Source organism: Rhipicephalus sanguineus, chromosome 1 (genome assembly GCF_013339695.2).
Source record: "Rhipicephalus sanguineus isolate Rsan-2018 chromosome 1, BIME_Rsan_1.4, whole genome shotgun sequence".
NCBI lineage: Eukaryota > Metazoa > Arthropoda > Arachnida > Ixodida > Ixodidae > Rhipicephalus > Rhipicephalus sanguineus.
Genome location: NC_051176.1, coordinates 1,078,656 through 1,105,978, shown reverse-complemented (window position 1 = coordinate 1,105,978; position 27,323 = coordinate 1,078,656). Strand labels below are relative to the sequence as shown.

Sequence of the window (27,323 nt, the reverse complement as noted above, 5' to 3'; positions counted from 1 at the left end):
CAAAATGTGAGTCCAAGTCTTCTGGCTTGCTGCAAATTCTTTGGGCCCCTTTTTATTAAAGATAATGTCACGGAGCGCTTGTGGCACACAGGATTCACGGAGAAGGGAGGTACGCCCAGCAGGCGTATCCTTCCTGGAACAGCAGGCGTTGTCGGTCCCGCTCTACCCCCCCCCCCCCCCCCCCCGTCAAGAACAGAGCTCTGCTCTTCGAGGGTGAATTTCATGGCTTCCATTCAAGTGATCGTGAATGGCAGCCACGGTCTTTATGATGCAAAGCATTGTCAACATAGTGGAAAAAAATAACTTTGGAGGAGATCGAAGGAAGCCAGAGCCCGACTTTCCACGGATTCCATAGCCAGGTTTGCAGCAGTTACTAAAATCGAAGCGCCCATAGGGGTTCCGTGCACTTGCTTGTATACTGCCACGCACACTTATTTTGCTATGTTTATGTACTGGTCCCATTACACGTATAATCACCTGTCTTGCGCAAACCACGCCCGATGGCTGGGAAACCTTTCAGATTATTCAGAATCTTCTTATAGGCTTGAGCGCGCAAACGCAAACAGTTGAGTTCATTCTGGACTAACGCGGCCTCCATCGATAAGGCTCGAATGTTCAATGTCGCATGTATAAATGCCGACACGCCTTAGCGCAGAGCCAGATTATCGACGGCGACGCTCTGTTCGCCGATATCAGTGTAAAGCGTGCACTGCTTGCTGTAGTTTTGAGTTTCTGTTTTCAGGCCACAAGTTCGGCCAAATAAAGAGTTTCATATCGGACACGTCGACTGCTGCCTTCGTCCACGTCATGACCCGTGACACCTGGTGCAGGTGCTGCTTCTTTGAGGATCCTGGACGCCCCCGCGAAGCGCTGACCCAAGCCGCGACAAGGACGACGGCAAGAAAACCGGATTGTCGAACAAGCCACAGTCAGAAGGGGCTGCAGCCAGAGTATAGGTTCCTTCCCGAAAAAAAACCAGGCAAGCCCCAGATCCCAACATCGACCACAGCGACGATGACTGACTCCGTGCGGCCTGCGCCTATCTTTCGCCGGCAGCCCAAGGAGCCACCAACTTGTCTGCGGATCGTCATTCGAAGATCCGGAAAGCTGGCTGAAGCCTATGACCGAGTCGCCATTTCAATGGCTGGACCAACGAAGACAAGCTACGACATCGTGTACTTTGCCTTGCAAGACGCCGCTCGTACCTGGTTCGAGAACCAAGAGCGAACCCTGAGACGGGGGACATTTTCGGCACCAGGTTCCTCCCACATTCGCGAGCGTCGTCCGCACAGAGAGGGCTGAAGCTCTGCTCGAGACCTATGTGCAGATGCCGAACAAAAACGTGGCGCTCTTCACGGAAGAGATGACAAGGCTGTTCCATCATGCAGGACCATGCCATGCCCGAAGACAAGAAAGTTCGCTTTCTTATGCGAGGAGGACAAGCAGGAGCTCTTCGCCGTGGCTGATGCGGAATCCACCCACGACTCTCCAGGAATTCCTGTCAGAAGCAACGACGATTGAGAAGACGCTGGAAACGCGCCGGACAGTACAATCACCACTCAATTCAAGACAACATGGCTGTTCATTCCCTCTATTCCAACGAGTTGGGGTAAATGAACCGAGCCATCGTGTGAGAGCCCCGCAGGGGCGTCTGTGGAAGCAGGCGTTTGGTGTGTAGCGACACCACGGACCCGAGCTAACGGAGGGGTTTCGACCCCCTCCCACGCCTAGCCGTGCGTGGCTTTGCCGTGTCCGGGGAAAAGGGGATCCTGGGGGTTGAGCCGACGCCGGGGGTGATTGGACCTCTTAAGGCCCCCCGCAGAGGCAACAACTCACCTTGGCCCCGGCTTCACGTAGACGGCACCCCCTAAGGCTGAGCCCACCAGGGGAATTCGGCAGTCGCCTTTTCCTGTCTCTCTCTCCCCTCATCTTCGTCTTTCCTTCTCACTTTTATTCTTTCCTGTCCTCTCCTCTCTTCCATTTACTTCAGTTTTTCTTGGCGGCGAGGGTTAACCTTGTGTATGTGCCCTCTCTTGGGCGCATTATATTTGGCTATAGTAGCTGTGTACAGCTGGCGTAGGCATGCTTTATATCAGTATAAGTGCTGTCGCTCCCCATGTTGGGCTCCATGGTGGGCTGCTGGCACGGCTGCCGAACCTATACTCAATATATGGCCTCAACCTCATTTCCTCGACTGAATGATCGTCCTCTCACAAAGAGAGGTCGCACCGAAGAGACTTTGAATGCCTTGCTCAAACCCAAAGAAATTTTTCCACGCTTCCACGTAATACATTGCGAAACACTCCACAAGGACGCAAGAACCATCTCTCCTTTTGTTGTATCGAAGTGCCTCACCAATACACTCGGTCAAGGCTATAAGGCTACAAGAATGGCTAGTGGGGACCTTTTGCTAGAAGTTCAAAGTAAGACCCAGTATGAAAAACTTTCAAAACTTGACTCTTTTGGAAGCACCCCTGTCTCTATTACACCACACCGATCCCTCAACAGTTCCCGAGGTGTAGTATCTGACCAAGACCTGCTCGACTTGACTGAGAGTGAGCTCCTTGAGGGCTGGAATGAACATCATGTAACACAAGTACAGCGAATTAAAATCAGACGTGACGACAAAGAAATCCCGACAAAACACCTGATTATTACATTTTCGACAGGCACCCTACCAGAATATCTCGAAACAGGCTACCTGAAGCTAAAGGTCAGACCTTACATTCCCAACCCGCGGCGTTGCTTTAAGTGCCAACGTTTCGGTCACGGCTCTCAGAGCTGCCGCGGCCGTCAAACATGTGCCAAGTGCAGTTCACACGATCACCCTGCAGGCGACTGTGTCGAAACTCCCCTTTGTGCAAACTGCGAAGGTGCTCACCCAGCATACTCTCGTAGCTGTCCTTCATGGAAAAAAGAGAAAGAAATAATTACACTCAAGGTAACTGAAAATATCTCGTTTAACGAGGCGCGCAAACGCCTTTCCTTCGCACAGGGTCCTACATTCGCGGACGTCGCACGCAAGGGGGCAGTGCCACAAAGGTTCGCGGCGGCCGCACGTACCACGCACAGTGGACGGGCGGTAGCGCCATCCGCCCCCTCAGCGGAAGCAGCCCGGGCTGCTCCGCAACCAACGGGCATGCAGACTTCCGGATCTGCAGGCCCAGGGCTTTCTGTTCAGGCAGAAAGCCCCAAAACTCTGACACCCATGCGCGTTAGCCGCGAGCGGGCATCCAGCGTCTCTGCCGAGGCGATGGATACAACGGCAAGTCCAACGGCGTCTGAAGCGCCGAAGGAACGGCGCAGCTCGTTGGAGCGCGCCAAAAAAGGAAAAACGCGCATCACAGGGCCTGAAAAGGGCTCTGTGACTTTAAGACAATAGTTCTTCCAGTACACACAGCACTAATTTACACTCAAAATGGAGACACAAATTCTACAATGGAACGTCAGAGGCCTACTAAGAAACCTCGACGATATCCAAGAGCTGCTACATAAACAGTCACCAAAAGTGCTGTGTGTACAAGAAACACACCTAAAATCCAAGAACACGAATTTTCTACGCCAATATGTCATATTCAGAAAGGACCGGGATGATGCCATCGCGTCATCCGGTGGTGTAGCTGTTATAGTAAATCAAGGAGTAGCGTGCACACATTTACCGCTCCGAACGTCCCTGGAGGCAGTGGCTGTTCGAGCGGTTCTTTTAAACAAACTCGTAACCATTTGCTCTGTCTACATACCTCCACACTACCATCTTGAAAAACGTGAATTCCAGTCCCTAATAGATGAACTACCAGAACCATTACCTGGTGCTTGGGGACTTCAATGCACATAGCAGTCTATGGGGCGATTCTCGGTGCGATGCGCGAGGTCGTCTAATTGAACAATTCCTTTTCTCTTCGGGTGCTTGTCTGTTGAATCGGAAAGATCCAACATATTATAGCCTCGCTAACAATACATACTCGTCTATAAATCTCAGCATTACATCTCCATCGCTTCTACCCTTACTTAAATGGAAAGTCATTAATAATCCTTACGGAAGTGACCACTTTCCTATTGTTCTGAGCACACAAATAGTAAATGAATGTCCCCCACAGGTTCCCAAATGGCACATTGACAAAGCTGACTGGGAACAGTTTCGTAAGACTGCTCTCTTAAGTTGGACAGACATGTGTGATTTAAGCATAGGTGCAGCTGTAGACTACTTCACAGCTTTTTTGATTATGCTGCCACCAAATGTATCCCACAAACAAGTGGACTGTCTGGCAAACGACGGGTCCCATGGTGGAACAATGAATGCCGGAAGGCGCGCAAAAAACAAAACAAAGCATGGAGTTGCTTCGGGACTCTCCGACAGCCGAGAACCTTGACCGTTTTAAAAACATAAATCTCAAGGCAGGAGAACGCGCCGACAGGCAAGAAGAGAAGTTGGGGGAGAAGCTTTTAACGGGGATCAATTCGTATACACAGGAAGCTAAAGTCTGGAATATGGTTAGTAGGGTGCAGGGCGGCAAGTACATCACTTCCTCTAGTAAACACACAAGGCCTAGGTGCAGCTGAAGACCATGGCAACTTCCTCGGCGCACACTTCGAACAAGTGTCTAGTTCCGCGCGTTACTCTGAAGTCTTCAACGGTAAAAACAAGAATAGAAAAACAAAAACTAGAGCGGAAATGTACAAAACACGAGGCATACAACGAACCCTTCAGCTTAGCTGAGCCCAGGTATCGCTTAACAGCTGCAGCAATTCCGCCCCAGGTTCTGACCGTGTGGTATACGACATGTTTGAAAACCTACCTGCCGAAACGCAAAGAACCTTACTTTCCTTGTACAATGCTATCTGGTTTTCGGCGAATCCCCCGTCTTGGAAAGAGGCCATTGTCATTCCCATTCTTAAACAGGACAAGGCTCCATCTTCCGTTAGAGCTACAGCCGATCGCACTAACAAGCTGCCTGTGCAAACTTTTTGAAAAAATGATAAACCGTCGTCTTATACATTTCCTGGAAACAAACAATCTACTTGACCCGTACCAGTGTGGATTTCGCGAGGGGAGATCCACGACTGACCACCTGTTACGTATCGAGGCACAAATCCGTGACGCTTTTGTACACAAGCAGTCTTCCTTTCTGTGTTCCTCGATATGGAAAAGGCTTCCGACACCACATGGCGCTTTGGAATAGTAAGAGGACCTGTCCAACCTTGGTTGTACGTGGTAGAATGCTAGATATAATAGAGAGCTACTTGTCGGATCGTACGTTCCGTGTCCGGTAGGAAATGTCCTATCAATACCATTCCTTCAAGAAACTGGAGTTGCCACAGGGAGGTGTACTTAGCTGTACACTCTTTATTATCAAAATGAATTCCTTGCGTCTTGCATTCCACGAAATATGTTTTACTGCACATATGTCGACGATGTCCAGGTCGGTTTTTAAATCGTGCAACCTTTCCATGTGTGAGCGGCAGGTCCAGCTAGGGCTGAACAAGATCTCCAAATGGGCAGATGAGAATGGTTTTAGTCTTAATCCTCAAAAAGCACCTGTGTCCTGTTCTCTCAAAGAGAGGCCTTCATCCTGATCCAGATATTGACCTGCATGGTCAACATCTCTCCGTGAAGACGGAGCACAAATTCTTAGGCTCTAATTCTGGATAGTAAGCTTACGTTCGTATCACACATTAAATATTAAAAACAAATGCATAAAAACAATGAATGTTCTAAAAGTGTTGTCAGGCACTACGTGGGGTAGTGACAAGAAGTGTCTGTTGAACTTGTATAAGAGCCTCATACGCACTCGCCTAGACTACGGGGCAATAATCTATCAATCTGCGACGCCAAGCGCCCTAAAGAGCTTGACCCTGTCCACCATCTAGGCATTCGACTATCTACGGGCGCCTTTCGAACTAGCCCCGTAGAAAGCCTCTACGCCGAATCGAACGAGTGGTCGCTCACCTACAGAGATCCTACTTATCATTTGTATATTTCTGAAGGTGAACGCCAACAAGGAACACCCCTCACACTCCACAATCAATGATTTGTCCAGCTCTGCCCTTTTCGACAACCGTCCTTCGATGACACAGCCCTACTCGCTTCGCGTGAGGGGCCTAGCTGTAGAAACGGGTGTGCCACTTCTCGAACACTCTCTAATGGCTCCCGCTCCACATCTCCCGCCGTGGCAGTGGAAGCTAATAGATTGTGATGTTTCTTTCATGGAAGTTACCAAGCACGCGCCACTTGCACATATCCGTACACACTTCCTCGAACTCCAGCACAAGTACACTTGTCCAGAATTCTTTACAGATGCCTCAAAGTCCAATACTTCTGTGTCGTACGCAGCGGTTGGTCCATCCTTTTCTGATTCCGGTATTCTGCACCCAAACTCAAGTATCTTCACAGCGGAAGCTTACGCGATACTTGCGGCTGTTAAGCACATAAAAACAATCAAAACTACAAAAGGCAGTTATTTACACGGATTCCCTAAGCGTGGTGAAAGCTTTAAAAAGTCTGAAAAAACACAAAAACCCTGTCCTTGTCTCGCTATACTCTCTTTTATGCACTATATACACACTCTAACAACATGTTGTAGTGTGCTGGGTGCCAGGGCACCGCGAGATTCCAGGCAACGTGTTGGCGGATCACCTAGCAGTATCCGCCCAAGAAAACAGTTCCAATACACTCGTAGCTATTCCCCCACTAGATTTAAAACCCTTCCTCAAAAGAAAGCTCAGGGCCTTTTGGCAGAGCACATGGGATACGCAGACAAGAAATAAACTACACGTTGTCAAACCACATCTGGGTAATTGGCCGCCGGTATCGAAGTCACGCTACACAGAAGTTACACTTTGCAGACTGAGGATAGGCCACACACATAGTACACATTCATATCTTTTGTCCGGAGGCAATCCACCTCTGTGTGATCACTGTGGCGATCCACTAACTGTACTCCACACCCTACTGCAATGCACGGAACTAGACGCTCTCAGAAAAAAGCATTTTTCATCAATATACCTGCAGTTCCCACTTCATCCCGGTATGTTCATTGGCAGAGAACCACTTTTTAAATATCAGTCTCTCTTCGAATTTCTAAAAGACGTCCATAACTTCAACGTTATTTTTCCAGGCGCTCCGTAGCGTGGCCTCATGATTGAGGCTGCTGCTGCGGTAACTCTATCAAAGGAAGCACCTGCCTCCCGGCCTTTGGGCGCAAAGGCCTTGAGGAAGCATTCGTGCTGTTATCCCGCCTCTCACTTGTAAATACCATGATCACTCGTCATTTATCCCACACCCATAGATCACACCACTTATCACTGCCATAATTTTATACTGTATACACATCTTTTACGCTTCTTTAAAGCACGTGATTTTAGGCCTCTATACAGCCACAATACACCCGGTCATCGTAATCATTGGTCATCGCTAACACCACATAATAGACATGGCGCTCTTTGGCCACCCATGGCCCTTGCGCCACAAAACCCCACTAATCATCATCATCATCGCTCGGTAGACACCAAGGTCGACGGCCACCCTCCCGGGACATACGCAATGCTGCCTCCAGAACTCGGCCCTGCTGTTCCCGTCGCGGACGCGACGCTGGCTTGCACCACCTTCCTCTTGGCCAACTCCACCGAACAATGCCTGCTTGTTCCTCTGGGGTTCCGCACCTCAGGTTGGGTCGCATGGCACGCGCCTTTCTCCGGCCGATGGCGTGCGTGGACATGGCGGGGGTGCACACCATCGCATACTTTTCCATTCCCCGCACACCATCGATGCATTCCACCGTCCAGCACGCGCCCCGTGCCCCTTTACTCATGACAGTCATCCAGGCTCTTCCGTTAGCACTGTACGTAACGGGAAGGTGTCGAACGCCCTTGAAACAACGTGGGTGCTTCGACTTTCCTATTACTAAAAGCTTCAACTTCTCATCACCTGCCATGTTGGCACCCACCAGCACAGTAATGCGATCTCTACTGTGTTTTCCACCACTACAGGCTTCGCCTTTGAAGGCGAGAGTCTTTGACGGAAGCACCTTATAAAAAAGGCCCATCTCATCGACGTTGAAGACGTCTCGCGGCTCATAGTTGTCCAAAATTTCCTGAAGCCGCCCCTGTTGCCAGTCAGTGCAAATGTCTCTATTCACTGCAGCACTCTCACCTGAGATTGCCTTGAAAACAAGGCCGTGGCTTTTCTTGAAGCAACTGAGCCATCCGTTGCTTAAGGCGAAGTTCTCAACACCCATCTGCAGGGCAATCTCTCGCGCCTTCTGCTCCAAAATGGGCCCGCTTATCGGAAAATTTGAACTCCGCGCACGTTTGAACCAAACGAAAACAACTTTTCCAAGTTCTTCGTAAGGCGTCATCCGCATCCGCTTAGAGGTGAAGGTTCCATTCTTGACGGCTCCTTCGATTGTGTTTTTGTTCTTCAGGATCCGAGACAGCGTCGACTTTGGGATGTTGAACTTTTTCGCCACCTCTGTCTTGGTCAGGCTGCTTCGGTCGAGCTCCTTAAGAATTTCTAGCTTCTTTTCAAGCGAGAGTGACTGATGCGGCCGATTCTTCGTGCTCTCCATCATGCCGAAATATCCGTATGTAGTCACGCAAGTAGGCCTGACGCAGCTAACAGCCCCTGCTGCAGCACAAGCCAATATGGCTACTGGATTGGCTTGTCTGGCTATTGCATTGGCTATACATTCCATGGTTGTCAGACTATTGTTATGGGCAATTCTGTGTTGTGTTTAGCGTTTGTGCCATTTAACCGTAGGTGACCAATAAGTAGTGTTTCGATTAACCGAAGAATTTTACTGTGCCGAACCTATAAATCCAGCTAAATGATCCTATTTAATTCTGTTAATAAGGCATTTTCATTTAACAGAGTTTCGTTTATTGGGAGTCCACTGTATTGGGATGTGTATGTGGTAGTGGAAATCGTCTCAGATACACTCAAACCTCATTATAACAAAGTCACATCTGCCATGAAAATAACTTCGTTATATCCGAAAATTCGTTATAAACATTTATTTTTAACACTGTATCTATGACAAGACTATTCTTCATATACTTCGTTATAACCGATAATTCGTTATATCCGAGTTCGTTATATCGAGGTTTGAGTGTAAACACCCGGGTCCTGTGATGCGGCCGCACTGCTCTGGAAGTCGAGAGTCAATGAGAAATTGTCGAATTGCCATGGGAATTTCGTGACATTCCTAGGCAAGCAGCTTTTCCTTATGTGGTAGCACTCGCAAAGACTTCATTGGAGCAGAATACCCAGGAAAATTATTCGTTGCAACGAGACATTTTTACTGTTTTTTGGTGGCTGACGGTGAATCAAAAGTTCTTTGTTGTGGTGGAAGTTTCTTGTAGCGGTGTTTCTTATAGCAGGATTCTACCGTAATACTATACAAGGCATGGTCAGAATTTATTAGTTTTAATCTGCAGCAGTGACCTGTGGTATTTTGCTGAAAAATGTACGGTGTCTCGTACAATATCCCAGTGTCTTAGGTCTGCTTCTTTTCGACAGTAGCAAAAGTTGATGTTAAAGAACACAAACTTTTGTCACTCTTATTCGACAGTAGCAAAAGTTGATGTTAAGGAACACAAACTTTTGTCACTTTTATTTTTTGTCAAAATTTTATACAGAGCTTTCTATTGCCACGAACTTCATAGAGCACAGAGTAGGTTTCGGGCTCAAAAGGATGAATTAATTATTAAACCCTGTATTTTATTAATTGCCCACAAACCAAGAGTCTGACGATTCTATCCATAGAGTGCAACAGCAGATAAATCAGTTGCATCAACGGTAACACCACCATCTCCTCTCTAGCGAGCTTGGCTAGGGGCTCAAGATGTTTGCATGTTTTTTCCTGCGATGCTTTTTTTTGGGTCAACTGTGGCATGCTAAAGAAGAGGTGCTTTATCTGGATTTTTTACCGAGGTGTTCAGTGGGCTCTGGTTAAAAAGGACAGCAGTGTGCTCACTTGCATAAGTGAAAGGAGTAATAGTAAATCCGCTTTCATGTTTTTAACAGGTTCAGACTTGGATGGAGACGAGTACTCAGTCATCTGGTACCCACCACTCATCTTCCATAAAAATGATGATCCAATGGACTTTTATGACGACGCAGCTGTGGAAAATGAGGGGCCTGTTCAGGTTGGCTCCCATTGTTTAGTTGCATGTGTTTCACAATGGTTGCACATCCTGTGATGGTCTGGCAAATCAATTCTCCAGAAGCGTGCAAGGGGTAGTAATGTTCACGACAGGTAACAAAATTGTGATTCAAAAAGGGAATGCACGTGGATTTCTTGGGAAGAAAGCCTCCTAGTCAACAGGGAAATTTGACCTGAGATAAGAATTCAATGCACATTCAGTTCAGCAGGCTGTCTGATCGAACAGACTGAAAGGTAATCTTTATTATCTCTACTTCAAGGGGCTGGCAATAAGTTACCAAGTAATCATCAGATGAACTCAGCATTGGAGTTTATTGCCTTGTGAATTGACTGCCAAAGAAATTTTTATAGTTTGTCAAGTACGAGTGAAGATACAGAAATTCTTCACACGCTAAAAACTACACGGGGTAATGACAGGGCGGCGAGAAGCTACATCCGTACGTCACCACGCGTCACGACCTATAGCACTTTTTCTTAGTTTTCTTTGAACACACGCGCGATCGTTGGGTGCGGCTCACATGCCCGCGCTGCGACGTGCCATGGTGCGGGCACATAGCGGCACATCGCGGCGGCCACAGTAACTGTACAGCTCACAATGCTCAAATCGGCCAGTGGCCGTGTCATTCGGGTATTTGACGCAGTTGATTTTCAGTATGTGGCATCATTTGTCGAGAGATGAGGGAGCGATTTCTAGCTGTTTGAAATTTAAGTACAGTAAAATCTCGTTACTACGAACATCAGATTAACAAAACTTTCAGATTAACGAATTTTTTTTGAAATCCCTGCCAAAATGCCTATATTGCCAATGTAAAAAACTTTCAGTACAGTCGACGTCCGATTTCCCGGACGCCCGAAATTCCGGACATGCCTGATTTCCCGGACTCATCTGTGGCACCGTCAAGTTCCCCGTAGAGTCAATGTATTAAAAAGTCCGAAATTCCGGACGCTTATAGCCTTCGCCATCCGATTTCCCGGACTTTTTACTGTTAACCGCCGACCCAAAGTCACCACCGACGCCGCCATTTTGGTTGTTTTCATTTTCATATCACCATACTCGCATCAGCAGCAACGCCGCACCGCGCCGCGGCTGCCGTAACCTCGAAACCGCACGTGTCAATCCGTGGCCAGCCGTAGCTTAGCCAAGCCAAACCTCACTGTGTTCGTTCACGTGTTGTTTTGTCAGCTGTGCCAGCTCTGCGGTCGTGTCTGCAGTTGATCGTTTGCTGCTGCGTGCTACCTTCAGTGATCACGTTTCCCGACCTTCAGCATCCACCGAGTTCCTAGCTGTTTCGTGCTGCGCTTTTCGTCGAGCGGATTCGCCGTTTACAGCAATGGCACCGACTGCTCCTTCGTCTTCGTCCGCGCCTTCGAAGCGCACAAAGCCACCTCAGTAGGCTCACGATGACGAACTGCCATCCGCGGACGTTGCCTTCGACGATCTGCGCGCTGGCGGCGTGTTGATTCCAGCCGAGATAACCCTTGAGGGCTTCGCCGACGCTGACAAAGACCTCGAGCTATGTGCGGAGTTGACCGATGACGAAATCATTCATCAAGTTACGGAGGATTCCGATGACTCCGACACCGAGAACGAAGAGCCAGCATCTACACAGCCAATGAACACGGAGTTGACGCGAGCACTGATGACACTGTCATTGGTGTACAGCGGCAACGTGACGTTGACTGAAATTGAGGCAGACATAATTGCGGGCAAGCGGACCGTGCAAAAGAAAATAAGCGACTTCTTTGCGCCCAAGTGCTGACCTATGAGGTAGTGCCGGCCACGTCGTATTTTTTTTTATTATAAACGGCTCTTTTCAGAGCCACCTAAACAATGCATTGGCTGAATTGCTATGGGAATCTAGTACTCCGGCTGTGACCCTCTCCGTCAGCGAAAAATACCGACCAAAAATGTGCGTTTTCACGTGCATTCGTTTTTCCGGACGTTTTCGCGGTCCCTTGAGGGTCCGGGAAATCGGACGTCGACTGTACTACGAATTTCAGAATACCGAATATTTCAGATTAACGTACGTAATTTAACCCCGAAATCAACAAGATGCTTTGTTATTACGTTCCGTGAATGTTTCGGTACAGAAATCGCTGAAGCTTACACCTATCATCATCTGCAGCAGATATGCGGCGGGAAAGCCGCTTCAACGGGTGCAGCCACATCAGCGTTGACATCAACGCGAGCGTCACCAACTGGTCAAATTGGTCAAACTGGTCAAACCAAATCAAACAACGTTGTAGGCTTAGTCCCGCTGTTCTCACCACGTTTCCAGTTGCTGTCGTTCGGAGCTGCGAAGTTGAGATCGTGTTGTGCGGTCGCTTTTCTGGCAGTGAGTTCTCCTGGCCCCAGCGTTAAAAAGAAGCGACGCCAGTTTTCGCTCAAGGAAAAAGTGGACATTCTCACGGAGCTGAATGCTGGAAAAAAGCAAGTGGACATATGCAGGGAGCGTGATATCGCGCCGTCAACAGTGGCAACGATACTGAAAGATCGGGAGAAGATCGTGAAATTACATCGAGAATCACAGCTGGCTCCCTCAAGAAAACGCTTGCGGGTGGGCAACTACCAAACCGTCGACGACGCCGTCCTCACATGGTTTAAGGATACCAGACAACACGGTGTGCCCTTGTCAGGCCCTATTATTCAAGAAAAGGCACAACAGTTCGTGGTCGCTTTGGGCACCTCCGGCTTCGACGCAAGTGCCGGATGGCTCTATCGGTTCCGGCAAAGGAATGGCATCATGTGGCAAGTGGCGTGTGGGAAAGAAAAGGCGGCTGATGTCGAAAGTGCGATTGCGTGGCGGAACGAGCGCTTTCAGGAAATCGTCGAGTCGTTCAGTCCAGACGACGTTTTCAACGCCGACGAAAAGGCGTGCTTTTATCAGCTGTTACCTGATACGACAATGAACTTTAAAGGTGAAAAATGGAAGGGCGGAAAAAAATAGTGTCTTCGCGTGTCAGTGCTCTTCTGCTGCAATGCCACAGGCACAGAAAAACTCAAGCCTCTTGTTATTGGCAAGTCCGCCAAGCCTCGCTTCTTGAAAAACGTCTCGTTGCCTTGCGACTATCGGGCAAATAAGAAAGCGTGGATGACGCGGGAACTGTTCACGCAGTGGCTGCTGCAGTTCGCCAACACAATGAAGAAGAAACAAAACAAGGTTCTTCTAATCGTTGATAACTGCTCGGCACATATGGTGAACGTACGTTTGAGCAATGTGCAGCTTGAATTTCTGCCCCCGAATTGTACGTCTTTGCTCCAACCTTTAGACCAGGGCATAAGATGTGTGAAGGCCGAATTTCGGAAGCGACTTGTGCAGCGCCTTCTCATTAGCATACAACTGAAGCCGCCCACGGAGGTCAACATTCGTCGAGCCGCAGAAATGCTGACAGGGTCGTGGTGGAACGTCAAGGCAAGCACCATTAGCAACTGCTGGCGAAAGGCAGGTCTTCTTGAGACTTTGCTTACGCCGCAAGACTGCGAGCCAACGCCACGAGACTGCGATGACGAAGCGGAGCTCGACCCAGAGCTTTGGAATGATCTTACCGAGAAGCTCCCGGTAGACGCTGCGGTAACCTTCGAAGATTACGTAGACAGTGACTGCGCAGCGGCTACATCCGCAGAGCTCACCTGCAAAGAAATTGCGAGTCAAGTGCATGAGCAAGATGCTGTAGCAGTGACGAAGACGACGCTGGAGATGCAGAGTCTCGGACAACGGAAGAGACTATTTCCAGCTCGGTTGTTGTGGTGTTCCTTGAGAAGACCCGATCATACCTCGGGTGCTGCAAGGATGTACCTGAAGACATCCTTGGACGTGGAGGCATACATTCATCATCACCTGCTTTCTACTCGCCAGAAGAAGATAACCGACTTTTTTAAGCAGTAAATTTTTTCCACTCGGTTCCCAGTGTTTTCGTTCATTGTTTATGCCCCAACACGTGCACCTCCTGCAAAGGTACGTTATTTTTGCTGTTGTGTTACATTACCGACATCATTTTTCAGTGCTACGATATTTCAGAATAATGAATTAAATTCGGCGGTCCCGCGAAGTTCGTTGTAAAGAGATTCTACTGTATAAATTCACTGTTACGTGCTGCATTATAATGTTTGCCTCGCATGTCCACAGAATTCTCGACTACCAATTGACAGCGCTTTCTGACCGCGTTAAAAAAGTGTTGTAGGGTTCCTTTCAGCTATATCCAGGGCTCCTTTGCAGGTGGAGGACATGGTCGACTTCCTGTGCAAGTACATCCAGCACGACGTTGTAGGCCTCATCAGTAACGCGCACCTTGCCTGGGCCGACTGGCTGCGCGAAGGGGTCAAGTCGAACATGTGCCAGACCCTGGCTCGCAAAGTGTCGCGTGCCGTCGACTTCGCCAAACTGGGACGGCCAGAGAACCTGTCCATGAGTGAGAAGCCCGCTGCCTATCCGGACTTCATGCAGAAGCACTGTGAGAAGGACACGTACCTGTCCCGCAGTGCGCTCGGCAAACTCTACCGCAAGCTGGGCGGCATGGTATTGGAGAGCGTGGGACCCGTGGCAGACGTGCAGCCCGACTCTCGGCTCATCGTCGAGGGACACGAGGAGCACATGGAAGTTGCGAGGCAAGCTCTGGCGAGGTATCGGCTACGAATCCGGTCACTTCTGGCCACGTACGGCATCACTTCGGAGATAGAGGCGCTATCTGGTGCCGTGATGACCATGGATCCCCGCATCTCTGAGAAGCACGACCACACTGACGTGGCTGTGGTTGTGGAATATCAGGTAAAGTTCATAAGACGTTTCATTTGCTGGGATTTGATACTATACTCAGTTACAGCCTAAGAAAAAAATGTATGCTCTGTCCACAGAATCGCAGCGTGCCTGTCTTTCAGCTGTGAAAGACAGTCACGCTAGCTGGTTGCCGCCCTAACCATAACTACTTTTTCTCTGCTAATGTAAGTACTACGCATATTAAAGGGACCAACAACCAACTTTTATGGTACCTGTTTTCTCTAGCGCAATGGAAAGCTTATCGGTCAGAGTGTCTGATCACGGAATGGTAACGTCAAAAACACTTGGAAACATTTATAATCAGAATTTTTCTATCTGTGGCGTATACACATGTGAGAACACATGCTGCAAACAGTGAGCTGCAGTTTACTGTGCATGCGTGCACTCGTCACGTTCCACTAGCTGCCGCGAAGGCAGCGCCACTTCTCAGCGTGCAAATTCTTTTATCTGGTAACCAGTGTAGAATAGAACGTGGATGGATAACAATATACATACTCTAATTTTGAGTAATAATTATGGGGCGCATGATGGCGTGAGACTATGTATAGCAAAGTGATTGACTCCATGATCCAGCTCCAAGGCTGTTCTGCTAGGCTGTGCGACATGCCTTTGTTTTTGTTACTTTTTTACACGATTTAAAACTATAATCTTACTCCCGTCAGTGAAAAGGACGCTTGAACCTGTCGCTATATTTCACGGCCTTTTAATTTTTCTAGGATCATTTCTACCAGGTTGTCAGTCCCTTTCAGAGTGAAAGGCTCGTCAATATTAACTCAAACATTACGGTTGGACGATTAGCGATGTCAGAATTCCTGACGACATTTACCAGGGCATTCAAGTTTCAGACGTAAAGCCAGCAACACAAATGTGTCTGTGCGGGAAAGTCAACTATCCGAAAGACACAACTTGTGCTTGACATCACGAAAATGGGTAAGCACTATTGGATCAAGCAGTTATGTGAGTTGTCTGGGACGGGACATCGATGGCTATGCGTGGAGCCGACATTTTTTCGTAGGTTTAACCGAGTGTAGGCACAAAAGCTTGGATGAAGGCCATTAAAGTGGCTCTGAACCGCACATCTGGTTCGATGACAAAACACGTTCCAAGAAAAGAAGGCAGAGCTGTGAACATATCGGGCAAATTTTGTAGTTGTGTGCGGTGCTAGGAGTTTGCAAGCGTAACAAAATTGAAACACCCTCTTTAAAAATGGCGCGCACTAACGTCGGCTGGGCAATTTGCTCTTGTGAGCTGCCACCGCCACTGCTCTTAAAACAGAAGACATCGAGCACAGATAGCATCTCGACTCGCACTTGCTCTCTATTTAAAAAGATGTCACGGCTAATACAGTTAAGCCTCGATATGAAAAAGTGGTATCCGTCAAAAGAAACTTTGTTGTACTGCAAAATTCGTTGTATCAAGGTTTTGATATATCAATTTTGTTAGCGATGTCTCTCATACCTGAAACCTTCCAATTTATCTAGACTTTGGATTGTGTATTATGGTAACATTTGTCGCTAAGGGTTTATTTCGAAGGCTACACTTAAATCTGAACTAATTTACTCCCAAGACTTTTCAGGAATGGAAGCACCCTCGTGGTGCTGTTGTTAGGATCAAAGATGTCCAAAAGTTTTGTTCAACCATAGGATACATCATTGCTCTTGGCTTAAATTAAGCAATTATTAAGAGCGGAGCTCTTCAAGCTTTTCATTGCGCTGGGTAGTGCAAACAGGGATCATCTTCATCATGAACCTCTACGCGCTCGCATCATCCTTTTCAACTTCTGGTTTGCTCCCAAAACACGTGTGCCAGTTTCTCTGGTGTGGCCTGTAATAACCCTGATAAATGAGAGAAGAGAAGGAGTACAGAGAGAGAGGGAAAGGGGAAAGAGAAAATCATGGCGAAAAGAAATTCCTGATGAGGTGGTGTGATTCGAACCCGCATACCCATGATCCAAAGGCAAGCGTCCTAAAGCTATCCAGGCCTGCTAGCAGAGTATAGCATGGACTTGTATAGTACAGGAGGCGGGAAAGGGAAGTGAGGGTGAGGAGGAGAGAAAGGAAGAGGGGAGAGAGTAAAGCACAGCACAGAGAGAAAGAAATAGAAAGAGGGAAGAATGACAGAAAACAAGATAGATATAAAGTGAGAGAAAGAGATAGAAAAATGAAGCAATAAATAAAGAGAAAGAAAGAAGGGCAAGAAGGAGAAACATAGAAAGAGCGAGAAACACATAAAGAAAAATATAAAAATAGACAAAAAATACAGAGTAAACAGAGATGAAAGAAAAAGAGGGAGAGGAAGAAAGAAATCGAAAAATAAAGAGAACTAAGGCTGCCCAGCTCTGCACTCCCTTCAAGCTTGGTGCCCCTAGTGCGAAGCATCCCGTAATAACTAGTCACGTGACTGAAATTACGTAACATCTAGTCATGTGACTAAAGTCACGTCACATGTCATAGCCACGTGACTAGAATTGCGTAACGTGACTTAATTAGCCACGTCACTAGAATCATGTAACATCATGTAGTTACTCACGCGACTATAAATCTCGTAACATCATGTGACATCTAGTCACATGACTAAAAATCGCGTAACATTTTGTCACGTGACTAAAGTCACGTAATAGCTAGTCACATGACATGTCCCCACCATAAACCTCGTAACAGCTAACCACATGACATGTTCCTACCAAAAACCACGTAAGAGCTAGTCACGTGACTAAAATGACATCACGTAACAGGTAGTCATGTGACATGTCTAGCCAAGTCAAGTTTATTAAATAATGCAGTTGAGTTACATGGTTAGTGTATTACAGCAGGAGGTACCAAAGTTTCAGACCGACTGACGGGGACCTCCTCCTGACAGGGGGACCTCCGAGCTGTGAACATATCGGGCAAATTTTGTAGTTTTGAAAATCAGTTCTGCGGAATCCCGCAAGGTGGCGGAAGGGTTAAGAAAGGGAAAATAGACAGCCACCCATTTGTAGCACGAAGCCACAAGGAAATCCACACGGATTACTCAGAAAGAAAGCCTCCTAGTCGCCGAAAAATTCGTCCTGGTCCGGGGTTCGAAGTGGGACAAACGCCTTTCCGGGGCGGTCGCTCTACCAATTGAGCTAACCAGGAAGCTAGCAATTGGCAGCGCGAGGGCGAATTCATCGACAACTCGAAGCAACTGGACACGTATTGAAAATCAGTTCTGCGGAATCCCGCAAGGTGGCGGAAGGGTTAAGAAAGGGAAAATAGACAACCACCCGTTAGTAGCACGGCGACTCAGAGGCTTTCTTTGTGAGAAATCCGTGTGGATTTCCTTGTGGCTTCGTGCTACAAATGGGTGGCTGTCTGTTTTCCCTTTCTTAACCCTTCCGCCACCTTGCGGGATTCCGCAGAACTGATTTTCAATATGTGTCCAGTTGCTTCGAGTTGTCGATGAATTCGCCCTCGCGCTGCCAATTGCTAGCTTCCTGGTTAGCTCAATTGGTAGAGCGACCGCCCCGGAAAGGCATTGGTCCCGGATTCGAACCCCGAACCAGGACGAATTTTTCGGTGATTAAGATGCTTTATTTCTGAGAAATCCGTGTGGATTTCCTTGTGGCTTCGTGCTTCAAATGGGTGGTTGTCTATTTTTTTCTTTCTCAACCCTTCCGCCACCTTGCGGGATTCCGCAGAACTGATTTTCAATATGTGTCCAGTTGCTTCGAGTTGTCGATGAATTCGCCCTCGCGGTTAGCTCAATTGGTAGAGCGACCGCCCCGGAAAGGCATTGGTCCTGGATTCGAACCCCGAACCAGGACGAATTTTTCGGTGATTAAGATGCTTTATTTCTGAGAAATCTGTGCGGATTTCCTTGTGGCTTCGTGCTTCAAATGGGTGGTTGTCTATTTTCCCTTTCTCAACCCTTCCGCCACCTTGCGGGATTCCGCAGAACTGATTTTCAATATGTGTCCAGTTGCTTCGAGTTGTCGATGAATTCGCTCTCCTGCTGCCAATTGCTAGCTTCCTGGTTAGCTCAATTGGTAGAGCGACCGCCCCGGAAAGGCGTTGGTCCCGGGTTCGAACCCCGGACTAGGACGAATTTTTCGACGACTAAGAGGCTTTCTTTCTGAGAAATCCGTGTGGATTTCCTTGTGGCTTCGTGCTACAAATGGGTGGTTGTCTATTTTCCCTTTCTTAAGGGGAGACACTGGTCTCGAAACGAAAAGTTTATTATTGGAGATATTGTAATGAAATTGGGTGTGTATATGTATTTCTTCCTCCTGTTTTCAAAAATATAATTAGTTTTCATGTACTTCAATTAGTTATCAAATTGTGAGAGCATAAGTGAAATCTAATTAGGTAATTTCTTACGGGTCATTAAGACACTTTCCCTCAGTATTTTTAGGTTCTGTTTAAGATGCAGCTGTAGCCAAAGACCTGCCATGTGGAGCTATGCTATTTATATTGTCACTGAGATATATCATCATATAAGAACTTTCAATTGTATTGACATTGTGTAATCTTGAAATGCAATTAGCTCACATTATTGTTCACAAAATTTCATATGTTCATCTTAGCCACAAAAAAATAGCATAGCTCCACAGTCCTATTTCTTACGAATTCAACGGTATAAAATTTATCAAAATTACCTTACAAAAACATAATGAAAAGATCCGTAAGGCTGGTCAAGTTGGCAAAAAATGTGAAGCTGAGAAAATCGCGTTTGAAGATTGACACGCACTGTATAAATTTCTAAAAGGAACCTTTAACCATAAATTTTATTCACATGTTCCCCATCTGTTTCCCTTCAAAACAAAACAGAAAGTGTCTTGTTCCACCCAAGGAATCATATCTAAAAAAATTTTCCAATGTGCAAAGCATGATCAAAACCCCACCATGACAAGCGGCTGGGGGGTTCTGGAAAAGCCATGGGGTATGAGGCTCAAGCGACTGGCTGCTCATGTCTTTTCAGTCTTTAGGAAGAACCTTCTAGATGTTAGGCAGCATGTTACCCTGGGTAATAGGTTGCTATGCTTGAGAGAATACCTTCAAAGTAGTCCAGGACTGTAATCTTCAGTTGCACCCGTTTTGTGTCTCCTTGCAAGAGTCTTTTTGTGTTGGTGCTCTTCAGATGAGTTGCATTTGCCTTGCGTAAACGCAGAGAGTCTTTTTCTAGGCTGTGGTCCCAGGGCACAGCCGAGACAAAAGTTTGAGTAAACAACATGGTCAATTACAAGGCCAGTGTAGAGCTCAATGATGCAGCCCACACCTATGTGTGAGCTCCGACCTCGCGTCATCCATGAGCCGTCGAACACAACATCGATGTTCCCTATGGGGTTCAGGAAGTCTGTATACAGCTCTTTTATTACTGCCACACTAGCAGCTTCACTTTCAGTCGCTGTGTTTTCGCAGGCTTTCACTAAACTTTTTAGGTGTCCCTGAAACGTCTTGTGGTGCAAGCCTCGGTGCGAAAGGTTCATACACGCACAAAAGTCCGAAAGGGCAGTAACACCTTTGCCTATCATCTGTATCCCCTTCATGGCCCTCATGTTGACTTCGAAGGGAGTGATGGTGGCAGTTCCGCTCACTCTCGGAGAAGAAAATTGCTTCTTCTCGAAATCACAACTGCTGCAAGAAAAAATAAGCTTTACCGCAAGGCCGTACTCCTTGTCCGTTGCCTTCCTCACGCTGAGACTTTTTGCGTCGCATTTGTCGCACTTCGCTTGTGCAAAAAAGTTATTCAAAACTTTCATATCGACGAGCAAAAAATCGGTCCCGGCGTCACCGGTCTGGCACTCCGCGCTTACTCCAAGAAGGTCGAACTTGCGCTGGGTAGCCGACTTTCCAGACAGAACGGTCTTCGTTTGCGCCGATCTCTCAACTCGCTGCGCCTGCTCCGCCGTTGAGTAGTACGCGGCATCAACCCGAAGTGTTTCGCTAGTCGAACTTGGTCCCACGGTGTCGTCAGTTGAAGTTCCCGGCAGGTCCAAAGGGTCCGGCCGCGACTCCAACTCCGCTGCCGACGGTGCACTTGTAGCCGGCGCCTTCTTGTTCCAAGCCCGTTTTTTACGGCTTCCAAAAGCTCGTTGCGTCGATGGTTTCAGACGAGAGTCTCCAGGCATCTCGATCGCGTGGAAAAACTACCGGCACAAAGTAGAGACACGGTCCGTCGAGAAACACGCACGATCGCAAAAGCAGGCGCACACAAACGGACAGCCACGGCGGAGAACCAAACACAAAGAAAAAAAAAATGACGTGTCGGTCGCGCCAGCCAATGGGAGACTCGGAAAGGCGCGCTAAGCGCGCCGCGTGAGAGCCAATCAGTGGCCTGGAAACGACCTTCAGAAAACCCGCGACGGCGGCCGTTCTGCTTGAGCGACGCCATTTTGAGATGGCGCAAAATGTGCACAAAGAAAACAGCTTCAAATCTAGCCCAAGATGGCGGCGCTCGGCCCGCTGCAACGCTCATGGCGCGCGCGGGAAGTTCGAACAAATTTCGTCCTTTTGGGGACATTTTAGTGCTGCCGGGGTGCTTTGAAAGCCGATTTTATCGCGTTTCCCGACCGAATTTAGCGTTAGCAATTTGAGAGTAGGTGCTCAGAAGTACAAACGCCTCGAAAATAAGCTTTGCGAAAAATCGATTTTTTGACCATTTTGACCGTTCCAAGACCCGCGTCTCCCCTTAAATTTTGTAGTTGTGTGTGGAGCTAGGAGTTCGCAAGCGTAACAAAGTTGAAACGCCCTCTTTAAATATGGTGCACTGGCGTCGGCTGGCTATTTCCTTTTCTGAGCTGCCACCACCACGGCCCTAGGCATACTTAGTACTGCTAGCAAAAACTTAGCCTCTCTGCAAAAGCTTGGCAATAGCTACCATAAAATCCCGAGCAAGCGCCCCCCTTCATTTTTCAGGAGACTTGAAATATGTGCCAATGACCGAGCGAGAGCTCCTCCCCCTCCGCTCTCGCCATTTTCAGTTTCATTCACTGTTTTTATTCACCCAATGAGGGCAAATAACAACAATAAATGCATGTGTATTCAATAAAGCATTCTATTGGAGGCACGGGTATGCATTCTTTATCCTTAGCGACACTTCCGTCGCCATCTCGAATTGTGATCTGTGACCGCGCAAAAGCCCCCCTCCAAATCTTGCCAGATTATCTTTCACTGTAGAGGGGGGAGGGATTGAATTTTTATATCTGTGTTTGACTAATTTTGTTTAATTGGAACAAATATTGCTGTAATTGTACTGGCTGGAGATAGATAATCTGTCTTCAAGTAGCAGTAAACTCTGCCGGTTTTCTACGATGCTACGTGCCTGGGCTCTATTTCTTAATGGAGGTTAGTTTTTTGACACATTGATCATTTTGGGGTCAGTATTGCCTAGCCAGGCAAAAGTAGTAAACCAGGCAAAAAAAGCGCTCTCATGTTAGACATCTGTATGTCTTTTGCAGGTCAAGCACATCATGGCACGTGCACGTGACGAATTCCTCGAAGGTCTTGGCACAGATTACAGGGAGGCGAAGCGTCGTGCATCGGCATGGTACTGCTGCGCCTACGAACAAGGCGCGCAGGCCGAAGGGTTTGCCTGGTGCGTGGCGAGCGAACTCTTGGACATTCTGCAGTGCGCAGCTCCGACAGACGGACCAACGAGGGGAAGTATACGAGACCGCGTAACCCACGCCTTGATTCCACGGGAGGACCAGGCGGACGTTCCTTTCAAAACTGCCCTTTTTAACAACGCCCTGAGACTTCTGAAACGTTGGCTCAGGGGCAACAAGGAATTCCTGTGGAACACTGATGGAGACGCGGCGGCGCATTACTTGAAACACGTGGCGCGCGTGTTGCAGAAAACCCTGGAACAGCTCGAAACGAACTTCGGGCTCGCGCGCATCCGAAAGCAGCCCAGCTTGGTTCTCGTGAACATCCTCAAGAACCTGGTGCTTTGTGTGAATCCCAAAAGTGGCAAGATGGAGTTTGCCTTGGCTGACCTGGCGGAGCGGACGCTCTTCCGACTTCTCTACCCCGGCGAGGCGGTGGAAGAGGACATTCCTCTGGAGTCGGTGACACCTGTGGGACCGACGCAGACTCAGGTCGTGCTGCTGCCAATGAGAGATGACGACGACTTCTTTCTGGCGATAGAGCGACAGGAGAACCGGTTCCGGGGCCTGTTGCGGAAATGGATGCAACTTCAGAAGGTTGCGATTATGATCTGGCAGGATGCTCGAGGCGACTGGTTCTTCAAGCTCATGGTGACCGGGAGCCCGTGGGCACTTGACAGGCTAAAGCAGACCATAATCCACGAGAGATTTCACGACGAGCTCAAGAAAATCCTCTTGGAACACGATGACAAAGACGTGGTTGAAGAAAAGGAGTATTGAATGTGCATTTCACGGCAGGATCATGCCTTTCGCAGCAAGGTGCAGTTTATGTTGTAGAGCCTTTAATGGGTTAATGCGCATAGCCATTAAATGAATGCATTTGGCAAGAGAACTTGAGACGCTAAGTAAATAATTAGCTGTTCCATGATGACCTGAAGAGAATCCATTTGTACAAAGTGTATATCATCAAGCGATACTTCCTTCAACTGGTTGATGAATCTCTTGGCAGGACTGATGCTTTTTGCAGTATAGCTGGTTGTATGGAGCTTTAATAAATTGTTTGCACGGCTGGTAAAGAAGGGCGCAACTGCAAGTTGTTATAAAGTAAACCATTTGCTGTTTGCCAAATAATGCTGAGCTGAGCTCAATAAAACAGACTTACGGGCTAGTTGGTAGGATATAATTCACGCAATAGTGCTCTTGCCCCGTCCATGTGGTTGGCGCTATTGCATTAACTATACATGAAGGTTTGTTCATATGGTGGAGTTAAGCTAACAAAAGAAATGTCAGGTTGCTTGTGTCATCTTATTCAACCAGGAAACTTCTTTCTGAGAAATCCTTATGGATTTTGTTGTAGTATTATGCACAAACGGGGAGATGGCAAGTTGTTTTTTCATAATCTTAACGCTCCTGCCGTAATACACGAGTTGCGAACATTTGTCGCACAAAAACCGGAGATTAATAGAGAAAACTAGATAATTAACGAAGGATCATTGTATTTTAAACTTATTACATCATTTTTCATATTTATACATGTTCATGTTTTGATGCACTTGATTTAAGCCTCTTGGAGAAATCCAGTTCAATTAGGAAAGTGTGCAGTCTATGACAAGCAAGTTCAAAAAGTTCTGTACAGTCTAAAAAGCAACCTGGTAGATTAGAGTGCAGTACTTGTTGTCCTAATCTTGCTTTTAACTTTTATCATATTGTGGCTTTGGCACATATCCCAGAAATTATTACTACATTATTTATATGCTTTTAACTCTGCATGACATATGCTCAATTTTAGTGCGTTTATGCTGTGCCAACTTGTGTTAAAGGGCCCCTAAACCATCTTCGATAAATCTTTAACATTTCAAGTAAACGCGTGCATTGAGTTCAGAATGCCATCACAATGAACAATGCTAAACGCGGCAGTGCTACGGGCCGCAGGTGCGCCAGAAATTCCAATAAGCAAGCCCTTCTCCTCCGTAGAGCTCTCGGTAATCTTCAGCGTTGGCCATGATGTCACCACTCGCGTCTGGTCACGTCAGCAACAAAAACAGTATGTTTGTCTGCTTGCAGGTACGCGCACTCGCCGCTCTCTCCTTCTTGCTCAGTGAGGAGGAACACTCAGCCAAGAGGAGAGATGAGCCGACGAACAGAGCGTAGCGAAGGAAAGAGCGAAGCGAGCTAGGGCTACTTTTGGATCATCACCAGCGTGTAACTCCGATATTACGGCACAGTTTCAAAAAATTCTCGTGGCTATGTTTTTGTTGAAGACTCGTTCACAACTGCAACGCCACAAATAAATTTTGACCTCTGGGTGGTTTAAGGGCCCTTCAAGACGTAGTAGTCAAAGCATATAGCAGAGTCTTGGTAAACGGAAGTTGCTTAAACGGAACAGTTGCTGTAAGTTGGTTAGTTTTGTGTTTAGCAGCTGCTTATCTTTTTATTACCGAAACTCCTGCTATATGGAAGATATTTTGCTGGTGCCTTCATGTTCTGCTTAGCAAGACTACTTAATATTAAGACTTCATGGTTTCTGTGGAAATTTGAAAAGACAGCTCAGAAGGATGTTAAGAATTCTGATGTCAAATTTCAGAACATCACCTTGTGATGCACAAAGCGAAAAAATAATTTGCTATTTTTACTGATAAACACATCCCTAGTTTTGAGATTTTCAAATATGAAAATGTGGTTGTGCCTCTTCCTTGCAACAAGCACCTCATTAATTTTTATGGGGAGGGGAGGGGGGTGGATTCTTCAGGCTATCGAATCCGTTGTCAAGCTGAGCCTCTGTGTGAGATTATCATGCTCAAGTAGCTTCTGTGTTGGCAATGAAGCTTAGTTGTGCACTTTGAATTGATGCTGGAACCTTGGTGTGCTTTGTACAAGAATTTGCACAAGAATTGTTGAAGATAACAGCCAGCCTTCTGCGCAAGATTGGTATGAAATTTACCGTGTGCTTTTATGCGGGTGAGAGCTCCTCAAAACCTTCATATATGCTGTCCAGACAGTGATCAGTAAAAACATTTCCAGGCTTGATGTGAGCCTAAAAGTATTACTGAAACAATGTGCACTTCTGAACATTTACCCATGAGTGATGCTTCATTGAAGCATTGTAGAAGTTGGGAAAGAAAATTAGACAACCAGTCAGAAGTTTGTGCGTCCTCACAGCTGCTTTTATTTGAATAATTGCGTATCAAAATCAACCTAAGGGCAAATTTTGCGTAGTCTCGCTGACAAAGTGGCAGGCGTACCATAGACGATGCCTCAAGAGCTTTATTTTTCAAGATGCCATAATGTTCCACACAATGATAAAATGAGCCTGAAGGTGTGGTCTTGATTTCATACAATGTATGCCATGATTCGTTGAAGGGTTCTGCCTGAGATGTCTAATGTGTTGAAAAAACTGCAGATAAAAAATTGGCAGTTGTTTCTCGGGGGCCCCATAACAAAAGAATTAGTGTTCTCAGCTCAGCCATAAAGGTGTCTGAAAGCCAAACTTCCTGTTCGTGTGAGACCACCTGCGTGCCACCGTGTCCGATTTGGTAGGTGAGAGCGCAAGTTATTCTGGCCACATTAAACATAATTTCGGGACTTACGTGTACTGGGCAGTCTCCTACACAGGCACCACTGTGTGTGCAGGTTATTGTTATGCAATGGGGATATGCTCCATATGTTCGTCGATAGGCTTGTGTCGCAATCCAGTTCTCACGATATTTTGTTACCAGAGTGTATGTACAGCATGTACTCCTGTTGTACAAAACGTAGCATTGCCATAGCGACAGTATCCAATTTCCCTCGTAGTGCTATGCTCCAGATGAGAAACCAGCTTATGGAAGTGACATGATAAAGATGTCAATTCTTATGATATATGTGCAGTAGGAGATACTCTTTCGTACGGTCATATGTTCAAGCATCGTTACTGCAATGTGTGCTTGAGCACATGCATTTGCACCTCGTGAACTACGCTCTTTCGAGAAACTATTTTGCACTTTGCTGTAATTGAAATGCTGGAAGTAGAAATGAGGTCCTACTATCGTGCAGTGTTTCTGCATGTGCGCTTCTGATTTCAACACTGCCATTTGGTGTACCATTTTAACGAGATGAACGATTGCACCCGTGACATTGCCATATTCGAATGAGTGATACTTCCTTTTCTGCTTCAAAAAAAGGCAAGGCTTCACGAGTCATACAGGGGCTTATGTATGAACTCTTTTCTTTTTTTTACATGTGTGACATTCTTTTGTTGTGCAATTTTTGCTTTTGGATGAGCCCAGAGCTTCATGGCATTGAATGCCTACCGGTATATTCTGTTGCAGTGTTCAAATGTTAGGCACACTGTGTGCCAAGTGTGTGAAAGACTTGTCAAGTTAGAAGCATTTGTTGCTCACTGTTGACTTTTGCTCCCTTGTTTTCTTTAGTGTCTCCATGTTGCCTCAGATTCCAGTGGGGACAGTTACTTATGATTTCAGATGTTTTACATTTGGATGTTTGTCCGAGTCATAAGGCAAAGTCACTCCTTTGTCACGCTATTTTTACAAGGCAATAAAGTTTGTTGCCGTTTTCTATTTTCTGGAATTTTTTGTCACAGTTGTGTAACTGACATTTAAGACAGGGGTTAACAGGAACATTAAGGGAACTGAGGATGAGAGATGCGAGGGTGTGGAGTGGAGAGAGTTAAGCAGTGAGAAAGAAGGGGAAGACAATCGAAGAAATAGAGAGAAGGGAAGATTGACAAAGAATCGGAGGAAGGGAGAAATAGTGAAAGAAAGGGAAGACAACAAAAACGTAACGGGCAAGTATCTGATTTCGCGCGATAGCGGTTACGGACAC

The 27,323-nt window shown here is 47.0% G+C and overlaps 2 protein-coding genes and 1 non-coding gene across 4 annotated transcripts in view; 2 read left to right on the top strand and 1 right to left on the bottom strand.

The window, feature by feature from the left end:
- The window catches only part of LOC119389190 (TBC1 domain family member 13), a gene marked incomplete in the record, with an annotated part of 171,605 nt that extends 163,041 nt beyond the window's left edge, over window positions 1-8,564 (bottom strand). Inside the window, 1 exon segment of the mRNA XM_049412039.1 lies at window positions 7,944-8,564. Coding sequence (XP_049267996.1) covers window positions 7,944-8,564 — 621 coding nt within the window.
- Window positions 8,565-10,026: 1,462 nt separating this feature from the next.
- LOC119389179 (uncharacterized) lies at window positions 10,027-26,786 on the top strand. Of its 2 annotated transcripts, XM_037656390.2 has the most exons (4): window positions 10,027-10,143; window positions 14,378-14,926; window positions 22,356-23,321; window positions 24,567-26,786. In XM_037656390.2, exons 1-3 carry the CDS (start codon window positions 10,096-10,098, stop codon window positions 23,280-23,282), a joined length of 1,524 nt encoding a protein of 507 aa, XP_037512318.2. In that variant the 5' UTR covers window positions 10,027-10,095; the 3' UTR covers window positions 23,283-23,321; window positions 24,567-26,786. The 2 variants fall into 2 exon arrangements, with proteins under 2 accessions (XP_037512318.2, XP_049269425.1); XM_049413468.1 differs by having other exon boundaries at window positions 22,356-26,786.
- Window positions 18,927-19,000, top strand: Trnas-gga (transfer RNA serine (anticodon GGA)). The gene has a single exon. It is a non-coding gene; the product is annotated as a tRNA-Ser (tRNA).
- Window positions 26,787-27,323: the final 537 nt, after the last annotated feature.

Coding starts and splice junctions, on each gene's coding strand:
- LOC119389179 (XM_037656390.2), top strand. CDS start 10,096: ATGGACTTTTATGACGACGCAGCTGTGGAAAATGAGGGGCCTGTTCAG. Junction 10,144..14,377: donor AAAATGAGGGGCCTGTTCAG/GTTGGCTCCCAT, acceptor GCTCCTTTGCAG/GTGGAGGACATGGTCGACTT. Junction 14,927..22,355: donor CTGTGGTTGTGGAATATCAG/GTAAAGTTCATA, acceptor TGTCTTTTGCAG/GTCAAGCACATCATGGCACG.